We start from the raw sequence: 13,343 nt of genomic DNA, 5'->3' as shown, positions 1-13,343 counted from the left end.
CAGATTGTTTTGAGTCTATTTTGAAATTTTTAGATTTTTAGGATTTTTCTGTATTAAAATCTAAAGCTTCAAAATATCGATTTTTTGATTTATATGAGAATTATATACAAATTTAGAACTTTTATAAAATCTTTTATAACTTTTTAATAACAATTATTAAAAGAAAATTATATATATTTTTAAAAGCTTTGAACTTAAATCTATATAGAAATTTAAAAAGAAATTAAAAAAAATTAAAAAATATACAGATATAATATATAATAAGTTTAAAGTAGTATAAATTGTCGGAACACGTGACCAACAATATGACATTACATGTTATGCTTTACCCCATATACGTATGAAGTGTATAAATAGGGGTAGTATACATATATAGATATAGTAATTCCCTCTTTATATAAAGAGAATAGACAGAAATAAACAATCTATTTACTTATACATATTATGTATATATATCTTATCAAGTCTGCCCAACATAAATAATTTCTATAATCTTAAGAATATCCTTCTAAATATCTATTTATAAGAAGTTTTCTATTCTTTTTTAATTTTTCAAAATAAATATACTATAAACTAATAATAAAACTTTTTAGTTTATTTTTAGTAATTTTTATTAAAAAGTTATTAAAGATTTTATAAAAGTTTCAAATTTGTATATGATTCCCATACAAATTTAAGAATCGATATTTTAAAGCTCTAGATCTCAATACAGAAAATTCCTAAAAATCTGAAATTTTCAAGGTAAGCTAAAAATGATCTAAATTATATATATATCAATTTTCAGTTAATTCTATCCATAAATAAGAAAGTTAAAAATTCCATTTTTGGTGTAAAAAGTGGCCCAAAAGGGGGGTGGCCCGAAAGTAGGGTACCCGACTTACTAGCTAAATCTAGGCCGGCATTTATTCAAAACGACGCCGAGTACGATTGAGTCCGGTTCATAACACCGATCATGTCATGCATGTGTAAGTGAGGGTCCGTGCGCCCTCATATATGTGGTCCACTGATCGCCATTCGCATTTCCATTTGCATTCGTATCAAGCTTCGAATTTCCAATGTGATCCGATTTTACTACCGAATACGAAACACGTAATAGGGTGAACTCAAACAGGGGAAGGTTTTGTAAAACACAGCCTCGACAGCCACGAATCGCCTGAAATTGAGTTTCAGTCATGGCTATCTTCAAATAAAAGAATGAACAGGATTCTCGGTGCTGTAAAAAACACAATCACACGATGCCACATCAAGATTCGATTACCACTATCAATAATTTAACCTAAGATAGAACACTTGGACCAAAGATTCTGCCACAGACGCTACCCAAGTCTGACCGCCCGCGTCCGTGGCAACATTACATAGGATCTTTTTGAGTGTGCTCGAAACTCAGGTTCTCTTATCTACACTGCTCCATCTACTCAGAGGTATTTGTAGCGCCGCAAATATTCATACATCAAATCATATATTCCAAAACTGCATCCGTGAGCCTCATTGTTACCGGCGCAGCTTGTGAAATCATTCCAAGCTATTTATCATGGAGAAGGGAAAAGGTAGAGAAAAGCGTGATCGCAAAAACGATGAACAGGCACCACTAAATCAGTATGGCGATAGCGAAGGAGTTATTGCCAATGGCAGCTGGCACGAGGCCGACAATGCTTCACACGATACACAAGACCTTGATTGGGATGCGCCGCCTGCCTACGAATTTCATGGGTCTGGTCCAAACGTTGAGACGAGTGCTGTTGTTCAAGGTAGAGAGAAGTCGTCTGTTCCAATTATTTGATTTAGTAGAAAGGTTTGGAAACAACCCCCATGACTGACTTCGACCTCTTCTCAGATGATGGGAGAGTTTCCATCAATTTCGCCGCCACTAAGAAGCTACCCTTTTCAATTCCAGCAGAGCCAAAGGCTTATACCCCACCCAATATCGCCAATTCCAGATCTCCTCCTCTAAATATCGTGATTCAAATCGTCGGTAGCAGAGGTGAGTTGTATTGTTATCTCTATACTCATTACATATCGGTGGCTAAATCTTCAAAGGCGACATTCAACCATTTATAGCTTTGGGAAGCGCATTACGAGCATCAGGGCATCGTGTGAGAATTGCAACCCACGATGTGTTCCGAGATTTTGTAAAAGCAACCAATTTAGAGTTTTTCCCTATCGGTGGAGACCCAGCATCACTCATGGCCGTACGCGAGTTCTATCTATGCCTAACTCTTCTATACTAATATTTCACAGTACATGGTCAAAAATCCAGGTATAATCCCCAAATTCGAAACGATCATGAGTGGCGAGATCTCGCAGAAACGCAAGATGGTATATACCATGCTTGAGGGTTGCTGGAGATCCTGCATCGAGCCAGATCCGGAAACAAATATACCGTTCGTTGCGGAAGCAATAATCGCCAACCCACCAAGTTTTGCCCATGTGCATTGCGCAGAAGCTTTGGGCATTCCCTTACACTTAATGTTCACAATGCCTTGGAGCCCTACAAGGGCATTTCCTCATCCTCTGGCCAATATTGAACGGTCAGATGCAGATTTACGGACCACGAATTACCTGTCATATGCGCTTGTGGAGATCGTGACTTGGCAAGGGTAAGACACTTGACGAAGCACAAAAGTTGGGAGGTGTGCTAATGAGTGCTTAGACTTTCAGATATCATAAATCTGTGGCGCAAAAAATCACTGAGTCTTGACCCAATAAAAGCAACAATGGGTCCTCTACTTTGTGACACCCTTCAAATCCCCTTTACCTACTGCTGGTCACCTGCATTTGTTCCAAAGCCAGCTGACTGGTCAAATTATCTTGGTAAGCCACACTTCCATGTGCTTTTAGAAGACTAACACAATCCAGACGTGTGCGGTTTCTTCTTTAGAGAAGAACCAAATTATACACCTAATGCGGAATTAAACAATTTCTTGAGAAGTGGTCCACCGCCTGTATATATTGGTTTCGGTAGCATTGTTATTGACAACCCAGAGAGGTTGACAAATATTCTGATAGAAGCTGTCCGAGCTTGCGGGACAAGAGCGATTATTTCCCGTGGTTGGAGTAAGCTTGGTTCTAGCGTGAGCGAATCTGCGAACCCAGATATCTTATTTCTAGGCGATTGCCCTCACGGTGAGATTGATATTCATCTTTTGTGAATTTGAAGAACTTGAACTGACTGGCTCTCTTCAAGAATGGCTGTTCAAGCACGTATCTTGTGTTGTACATCACGGTGGTGCTGGTACTACAGCATGCGGTCTTCTCAACGGACGCCCGACAGCTATTGTCCCATTCTTTGGCGAGTAAGTTATATTCTGTCCTTCATATGTCTCCTTCACGCCTTAAAACTTTTCATCAATGCTCGAGAATGAAATGCCAAACTGATGATTGATTCCGAGCAGCCAAGCATTTTGGGGGCAGATGATTGCCGCAGCAGGAGCGGGACCTCTTCCTCTTCATCATAAATCACTCACCCAAGAAAATCTCACACAAGCAATTCAGTACTGTTTAACCCCCGCAGCGATGAGCGCAGCTACCGAAATATCAGAGAGGATGAGTCAAGAGAATGGTGTGCAGACAGCCGTACAATCCTTTCACACGAATCTCCCAGTAGATGCCCTCGGCTGTGATATTCTCTCCGATCAAGCTGCTGTATGGCAATACAGTAGCAACAGCAAGAGGGGACCAAAAAAGCCCATCAAGCTATGCGATGAAGCTGCTTTCATACTTGTAGAGCACAAGCAAATCGACCCCAAGCATTTGAAACTGTAAGCCTGATCTCCCCCGCAAAAGCCTCACATCTCAATCAAACTTCACGCGCTAATCAAACACAAGCTACCAACCCAAGCCAATCTCGATCGAAAACATCCGTTGGGATCCTGTATCAGCTGGAACCCATGTTCTTCTCAGCACTCTGACCAACTTCACCGTTGGCTTCAGCGATGTTTTGACCGGACCTGCAAAGGCATTTCAAAGCAAAGAGAATGGTGGCGGTGGCAAAGAAGCAGCTAAGACTTTCGGAAAAGGGATTGGGAAGATGGCGGTTGTTCTTCCCAAAGCTACACTGGTAGATTTTCCATTAGCTTTGACGGAGGGTTTGCACCATATGCCTAGGTTGTATGGCGACGAGGTGAGGGATCATGGCAAGGTCAAGGATTGGAAAAGTGGTGGCGTTGTAGCTGGGAAGGTAGTTCTTATTCTTTTTTATTTCTCTTCGTTAGTACTCGACTCCTTAAACCTAACATTTCCTTTTCAGAATTTTGGCTACGGATTCATGGATGGCCTATCCGGCACAATCATCAAACCCTACAAAGGCGCGAAAGAAGGTGGCTGGGCTGGTTTTGGAAAGGGTGTAGCAAAGGGGGCAATGGGATTAGTTACTGGACCTGGATCGGGGATGTTTGGTCTCTTTGCGTATCCATTTCTAGGAATGTATAAATCCATTGCTACATCTTCGCTGTCGCCGACTGAGAAGAAGATTTTACTGGCGAGACAAGTGTATGGGAGCTATATGGCAATGGAGAGGGGGAGAAGGAATGAGGGAAACAGTAACGAAAGAGAGGGGAGGGTGCTGGCAGGGTGGAAGAGCTTGAAAATTAGTGAGTGAGTTTAGGGTTTCAGTAAAAGAGCGGGAAAGTAGAGTGGGAACTTGCTGTATATATATATAAACAGGATAGTTTCAAAAGCTCTGAAGAATTTAATCTTGAAGATATAATTGATATCTATTTTCATAAATACTTCAATTTAAGTACTAGATTAGAGTTGTAAGATATTGAAATATTCAGTAAGTTGAACTCTTCATTTTCTTGTCACCCCTATTGGGCCACCCTTTCACTATTACGATCAAATCGCGAAATTACGAGCCTCCTATGAGCTAATAGCAAGTCGTATATAATTATAAAAAATAAAATTTTCATAATTTAGAAAAGGATAATAAAACGTCTCTATACTATAATATATCTATTAGTTCATTTATTACTATTATTTACTCTATATTTACATTAAAAATTAAGTAATACTGTCTAAAAAGTAAGAAGTTCGAGGGCTCGTAGGCCCCTAATATAATATCTTATATACTAAAAATATTAATGTAGTTTATTAGAATATACATTATATTAGAAAAAACACGAAAAAACTCATTAATCTTTACTACATTCGAATCAGAATATCACCCTCTATTCCTTCCCAAAATCACTGAATTGATACCTATTTAAACTGAGAAGATATCATCATTAACATCGAAAAAAGGAGTTCAATATACTCATATCAAAATAATTAATATTAACACTATCAACAATAAACTTACTATATCGAATATAATTAATAAAAAGATCAAACTATAAATTTTTATAACAATCTAGGCTTTTTAATACTCAAAGATCTCATAAAAGGGTTTCAACTATAAAAAAGAAGATTTTTAAATATAGGAAAATGAAAAGTAAAAACTCTTCAAAAAACCCTGGTTTTTTCAAGAAATATTTTATAAGAAATATATCAATATAACATTTGATATCTTATCAATATATTTATCGCTATTTTATATAATAAAAAGAAAAGCCAGACCTTTTAAAAAACATTTATAATATATTGATTCAAATGTATAGCATTTTATATTAGTATATAATATTATTATAAAATATCGATTTCAATATTACCTTATATAGTAAACAATATATCATTAATTATGATTGAAAAAGTAATGATTTTTCAATATAGAGTATATATTATTAAAGTAATAGTATTCTAATATTATTATATTTATTATTTCAGTCTTATTCAATCATCTAGTCCTATAATATAATCTTATCCCCTATATTAATAGAATAGTTTAATAAGCTCTAATATATTATATTCTATATTAATTGAATAATTCAATAGGAGGAAAAGAAATAAGAGATATTAGGCTTTAAGAAGAAATTATATATTATTAATATATTATAGAAGAAAATAGATATAAAGCTTATAAGTAATAGATTAAGAATTATAATAAGATTTTCGAAAAATTTGAAGTATTAAAGAACAAAGATAATCCTTTAAGAAAAATATAATATTATAATTAACTATAGCTTTTATAATATTTTAAAAGGAATTAAATAGAAAAAAAAGAATTATTATAATAGAATAAAAAGTATAAAGTTTTTATAAGTATATTAAAGGATTTAATAAAAAGAAGAGTTTTAAATATAATAGGTTTACAATATAGACAATTTAAAGGACTTAAAAGGATTGCTTGAAAAGTTGCTTATAAATTTTAATAAAGAAGTTTGAGGAAGGGTGAGTTTTTATTTCCTTTTCCTATCTATCTTATTCAATTAGAACCATATATAGGCATATCACATGATCTTAGTATAGCTATATAAACCGAATCAATTATGAATTTACTATTACTACTACTACTACATTATATTAGTATATGTATTACTTTTATTTTAATTTATACTTTTCAATCTTAATACACGATTTATTAATTATTTATTATGTAATTGAATAATAAAAAAGGGAGAATACTTTTAGCTATTAAAATTATTAAAAAAGACAAAAGACTCTCGATTTAAAAAATTACTAAGCTATATAATATTATATATATAATACTTATTCGAAGAATAAATGAAATAACTTTTACAACTGAATCTCGATTATAGAATCTGAAATTTATTAAAATAAAAGAACAAATAATTATTTCATATATTTTTGATATAAATTTGAAAGGTTTTCCTTTTATATTTAAAGAGGTGAAAGATATAGTAAATCATATTCTCAAATCGAAAGAAGGAAAAGCTATTAGAAAGCTTTGAATGTATTGATTCGTAAAACAATATAAAGAATTAAAAATATGTTTTAATTATATTTATAATTTTTAAAAAACTTTTTATAAGGATTCTAAACTTCTTAAAGAATAGTTTCAATTAATTGCGAATATACAAGTGAAATATAGTATTTTGAATAGAGATTTCTACAATTTTAATAAAACAAACTTTATAATAAGAATTATATATGTAATAATAATTATTATTAATGTTGAGAAACATAATAGAAACAAATTAGTATAACTAGGTAATTAAGAATGAACTATAGTAATAATATATGAAAATAAAAAGGATAAAATTATTCCTCTATTTCTAATAATTTAAGAATAAATTTATTTTTTCAATTAATACACCGAAATCAATCTTTCTACGAATTAAGCTATTAAACCTATATCTAATAGATAAACAAATAATAAAACGGATTTAAAATAATTAAATCATTTCGATAAGTATATTAAGAATCGAAGAAAGAACAAATATCAAATATTAATATTAAATAAGTATAAAAATTACAAATTAATAGTTTTTCAAATATACTATAAAGAGAATGATATTATATATTTACATTTATTATTATATTTAAATCATTTAACTCAATCATTTAATATTAACTATTTTAATAATCTAAAATGTTTATATAATAATCAAATTAATAAATTTATTAAAGTATATATCAATTATATTTCGAAGATTGAATTCTTTATAACTTTTAAAACTATATATAAGAAATCAATTACCTTTTAGAATATAAAATTAGAATTCCAAAAAACAAATTTAATCCTATTTAATCCTAAAACTATATTCTCGAAATTAAATATTCGAATTCATATATCTACCCTCTTCTTTTTCGATTTAGATTAATAAATCTCTCAAACCCCTTATAATCCAACTAAAGTTCGTTCTTAATTAATATTAATTAAATTTTGAATAACTTATCATCAATCAAGCTTATCTATATCTATATTTGAGATTATATTAATTCTAATTAAAGATATAACATGGTTTATCATCGAGTGGCCTATATCATCAAGTAGCCCACTTTCATCTCAATTTATATCTATTTTTTTAATATATATTTTATCAACAATCTATAATGAATTTGAATAATTAAAAAGTTTGTATACTTTTTATTATTAAAGCTATTTATAAAAATAAAAAATTAAGTATTTGAAAGATTATTATACTTTATAATATTTCTTGTATAATTCTTTGATATAGAATAAAAGGTTTACCTTTTTATATAAAATTTGAGTGAATTATTATAAAATTATAGAATTAAAAAAAAAGATAATTATTCAATATATACTTAATATAAATTTAAAAGAATTTCTATTTAAATTAAAGAATATAGAAGATATAATGAATAATATTCTTGAATTGAGGGATATGAAACGCGTTAAAAAGCTTTGGGCACATTAATTTGTAAAACATTAAATCAAATTAAAAATATGTTTTAGTTGTATTTATGATTTTTAAAAAGCTTTTTATAAGAATCCTAAGCTTTTTAAAGAATGGTTTCGATTAATTATGAATATACAAGTAAAATATAGTATTTTGAATAGAGATTTCTATAATTTTAATGAAACAGGCTTTATAATAAGGATTATATGTGTAGTAACAGTAGTAATTAATATTGAATGAAATAATAAAAACAAAATAGTATAATTAGGTAATCGAAAATGGGTTATAATAATAATATGTAGAAATAAAGAAAATGAAATTATTCCTTTATTTCTAGTAGTTTAAGGATAAGTTTATCTTTTTAATTGGTATACTAAAACAAATCTTCCTATAGAATGGATTATTAAATCTATATTTAATAAGTGGATGAATAATAAGATGGGTTTAGAATAATTGAAACACTTTAATAAGTATATTAAGAATTAAAGAAAGGGCAAATATTGAATGTTGGTACTAAATGGGTATGAAAGTTATAAATTAATAGCTTTTCAAATATATTGTAAAGAGAATAATATTATATATTTATGTTTACTGTTATATTTAAGTTATTTAATTTAATCATTTGATATTGGCTGTTTTAATAATTTAAAACGTTTATATGGTGATCAAATTAATGAATTTATTAAGGTATATATCAATTATATTTTGAAGGTTGAATTCTTTATAGCTTTTAAAGCTGTATATAAGAAATCAATCAACTCTTAGAATATGAAATCAAAATTCTAAAGAACAGGTTTAATCCTATTTAATCCTAAAACTATACTCTCGAAATTAGATATTCAAATTCGTATACTTACCCTCCCCTTTTTCAATTTAGATTAATGGATTTCTCAAACCCCTTATAATTCAACAAAAGCTTTTTCTTAATCAATATTAGTTAAATCTCGAATAACTCGTTATTAATTAAGCTTTTCTATATTTATATTTGAAACTATATTAGCTCTAATTAAAGGTACAGAGATATTAGCTTATAAAAATATACTTTTAAATACAAAGAATTATATATTTCGGATAGCAAATAAGATATTAAATAAATATTAATATATAAAAAAAACTTAATTATATTAAGGAAAAGTACTTATTGAATAAAAGACTTTTAATATATTATCTTAATAAAAGATTAATATTTAAATTTAATATAATAAATATTAAAAAGGGGAAAATTCTAATAAGGAAATATTTTCTAATTAATATTATAGTAAATGTGGAAAGATAGAATATAATACAAGAATCTATCAAAATAATATAATAAATCCTAAATTATAAGATTTTTAATAGTTTTAATTAATTGATTTAATTGTTATTGAATAATATACGTTTGAAAGTGTAAATTGAAGTGAAAGTGGGCCACTTAATGATATAAGCCACTCGATGATAAATCACATTAAAGTAATTAGTTTATAAAAATATATTTTTAAATATAAAGATTTATATATTTTAAATAATAAATAAAATATTAAATAAATATTAACATATAAAAAAAACTCAATTACATTAAGGAGAAGTTTTCATTAAATAAAAAGCTTTTAATATATTATTTCAACAAAAAGTTAATATTTAGATTCAACATAATGAATAACAAAAAGAAGGTAAATTTAATAGAAAAGTATTTTCTATTTAATATTATAATAAATATGAAAAGATAAGTTATAATATAAGAATCTATCAAAATAATATAATAGATTTTAAATTATTAGATTCTAAATAGTTTTAATTAATTAATTCAATTGTTCTTAAATAATATAAGTTTGAAAGTATAAATTGAGGTAAAAGTAGTATACGCATTAATATGATATATGTACTAATAAACTACGTTATAAGAATTCTAGAATCTACTTAAGTCGAGTACTCTACTTTCTAATCACTCCTCTTTTAGATTATCTTAAAAAGCTTATTATAAGAAAAACCCTTTTTTCTTTTTAGTTTAATAATTTTATAATACTTAAATCAATTAATTTAAATTTCAATATATTGTTATTTATATTACATTAAAGATACATACTAAAGATAATATCAATTAGATTTTATATATAATAATAAATAATTATTCAGCTTAATAAGCTGCTTTGAATTTTGAGATTTTAAAAGTCACTCTTTAAAATCGTATAAAAGATTACCTACTTTATGATAAAGATATATAATATATATAAAAGATAGTCTTAATCTAGGAAAGCATAGAATAATAGTTTAAAAAAGTATAATATACTAGCTGAATAAAAAGTATATGAACATTAATCATTAGGATCTAGTGAATAGCTTTAATTCATTAGCTAATATATTATATTCTTTAGTAAATACGTAATACAGTAGCTTTAAGCGAAAGTAGAAGAGACTAGCTCTTCCTATAGTGTCTATAAAAGACCTACAACTTCCTATACTTAGCTAGCTCTTTAGACAGAATATAATATAGACATTTAGGACCTACGAATACTATGAATATTACGTCTTTCGTATCCTTCTCGAATTAATAAAAAGCTTTAGGTTTATAACCTCTAAACTATACTAAGCTAATTACATCTAGATTATTACTTGAAAATAGTAATTAAAAGGTTACAAATTAGAATTTACTTTTTGATAACAATTTTGTATATCAATGAAATAAAGACTTAATATTTACAAGCTTTAAAATACCTTAAAAAGCTAATGAGTTAAGATTATATATATATATATATTAATTTGTAATAACGAGATCGATATTTTTATTTACTATCAACTTTTTAAAAAGATTATTAAAGGATTAAATACTAAGGATTATAAACATTTATAAGTTGAAAATAGAATAAAATAATTGAAATAATAATTAGAATAAATAGTTTCTAAAAAGAGATATAAGATGATAACTAATTTAAATTTAAAGTTTTCAAAAATTAAAAATATTAAGAATATACAAATTAAAGTAGGAGATTATAAAATTTATACAAGAAATACTAATAATAATAAAAATATATCTTCAAGTATTTATTTTAATATAAAGTAGTTGTTGAGTTATTAATGTTTAAATATTATATAATATAAATTTATAATATGATCTAAAAGAGAGATGACTAGAAAGTAGAGTACTCGACTTATTATAGTAGTAGTAGTAAATTCATAATCGATTCGGTCTATATAGCTATATTAAAATTATACAATACATCTATATATAGTTCTAATTGAATAAAGTAGATAGAAAAAAGAAATAAAAACCTACTCCTTTTCAAACTTTCTTATTAAAACCTATAAGCAATCTCCTTAATAATCCTTTCAAATTCTTCAAATTGTTTATATTATAGATCTATTATATTTAAAAACCTTTTTCTTATTAAATCCCTTAATATATCTATAAAAACCCTACACTTTTTATTCTATTATAATAATCCCTTTCTTTCTATTTAACTTCTTTTAAAATATTATAAAAACTATAATTAATTATAATATTATATCCCTCTCAAAATATTATCTTCACCTTCTAATACTTCAAATTCTTTAAGAATCCTATTACAACCCCTAATCTATTACTTATAAACCTTATAACGTGGTTTATCATCATGCGGCCCATATCATCATGCGGCCCACTTTCACCTCAATTTGTATTTTTAAATCCATATTACTCAACAACAATTGATTCAATTGATTAAAACTATTAAGAATCTAATAATCTAGGATCTATTATATCGTTTTGACAAGTTCTTGAATTATGACCTGGTTTTCCACACTTACTACAGCATCAATTAGAAGATACTTCCCCATTAGGATTCCTCCCTTTTTGACGCTCGTCGCGTTGAATCTGAACATCAACCTCTTGCTGAGATAATATATCAAGAGCCTCTTGTCCAATAAGTACTCTTCCTTAACACAATTGGGTTTTTTTCGTATGTCGACGCTTACTTAATGCTTCATTTGCTGCCCGAAGTGTACGGATCTCTGCACTTAAAAGTGTATTCTCATGAGCTAATCTCTCTATGCCTTTAGCTAGAGCTAGTACAGTCTCAAATATAGGTGTAGGAGAGCTTGATTGATGACGATTGATTCGAGATTTAACTAATGTTGATTGAGAAAGAGCTTCCGTAGGATTGTGAGGAGTTTGAGAGGTCCAGAGGTCTAAATTGACAAAAGGAGGAGGACTAGGTGTATGTATTCGAATATCTAATTTTGAGAGTACTATTTCAGGATCAAAGGGGACTAATCCTGTTCCTCGGAATCCAGATTTCATATTCTGATTCGTGATCGATCGTTGATATGCAGCTTTGAAAGCTATAAAGAATTCGACCTTTGAGATATGATTGATATGTGCCCTTATAAACCCCTCAATTTGAGTACCATATTCTTGTTTTAACCTATTAAAACATCCGACATCAAGTGGTTGAGTTAAATGACTTGAATGCGGTGGTAGGCATACGTATATAATATCATTCTCCTTGCAATATGATTGAAAAGGTATGGATTCGTGGCTTTCGTGTCCGTCTAGCACCAACATTCGGTATTTGCCTACTCTGCAATCCTTTGTATGTTTATCGAAGTGTTTTAACCATTCCAATCCTGTCTCATTGTTCGTCCACCCATTGCTAGTAGGTTTAATAGCCCAATCTGCAGGAAGATCGGTTTCCGTATACCAATTGGAAAGATGCACCTGTCCTTGAACCACCAGGAATGGAGGTATGATTTCCCCTACACTACTACCGCATATGATCGCTGTCGCCCATTCCCTATTGCCTGGTTGTACTGCTTTACTCCTACCACTCCTCCCAGCACTAGTAACTACCATACCAGCATTTATAACTCCCATCATAAAGCCTGTTTCGTCGAAATTCCACATATCGCAATCTTGTATACCAAATTTCGCTCGCATATTCGATATAAGACGAAACCACTTTCGAATAAACTCAGGATCCTCGCACAAAGCTCTTTGAAAGTCATAAACACGACTAAAACGCGTCTTTAATTCTTTGTGACGCTTTACGAATCGATGCGCCCAGAGCTTTCCAACCGCTTTTCCACCTCTCGATTCAAGAATATGATTCGCCATATCTTCCACCCCTTTAAGTTTAGGTGGAAAACCTCTCGAATCCATATCAAGAATATATTGAATAATGATCTCTTCTTCTA

General features: G+C 29.2%; 1 protein-coding gene across 1 annotated transcript; it reads left to right on the top strand.

Moving 5' to 3' along the window:
• Positions 1-1,531: 1,531 nt before the first annotated feature.
• On the top strand, positions 1,532-4,597 carry EAF01_011949 (uncharacterized protein; the record flags this gene model as incomplete). Its single annotated transcript, XM_038920207.1, has 10 exons — positions 1,532-1,748; positions 1,835-1,981; positions 2,038-2,189; positions 2,239-2,597; positions 2,651-2,811; positions 2,857-3,123; positions 3,185-3,293; positions 3,393-3,758; positions 3,826-4,177; positions 4,247-4,597. 10 exons carry the CDS (start codon positions 1,532-1,534, stop codon positions 4,595-4,597), a joined length of 2,481 nt encoding a protein of 826 aa, XP_038764349.1.
• Between the last annotated feature and the right edge of the window lie 8,746 nt (positions 4,598-13,343).

The sequence above is a fragment of the Botrytis porri genome (assembly GCF_014898465.1).
Source record: "Botrytis porri strain MUCL 3234 chromosome Unknown BPOR_027, whole genome shotgun sequence".
NCBI classification, from domain to species: Eukaryota; Fungi; Ascomycota; class Leotiomycetes; order Helotiales; family Sclerotiniaceae; genus Botrytis; species Botrytis porri.
Note: the sequence above shows the minus strand (reverse complement) of the source record. Positions and strands in the feature narration are given on the sequence as shown.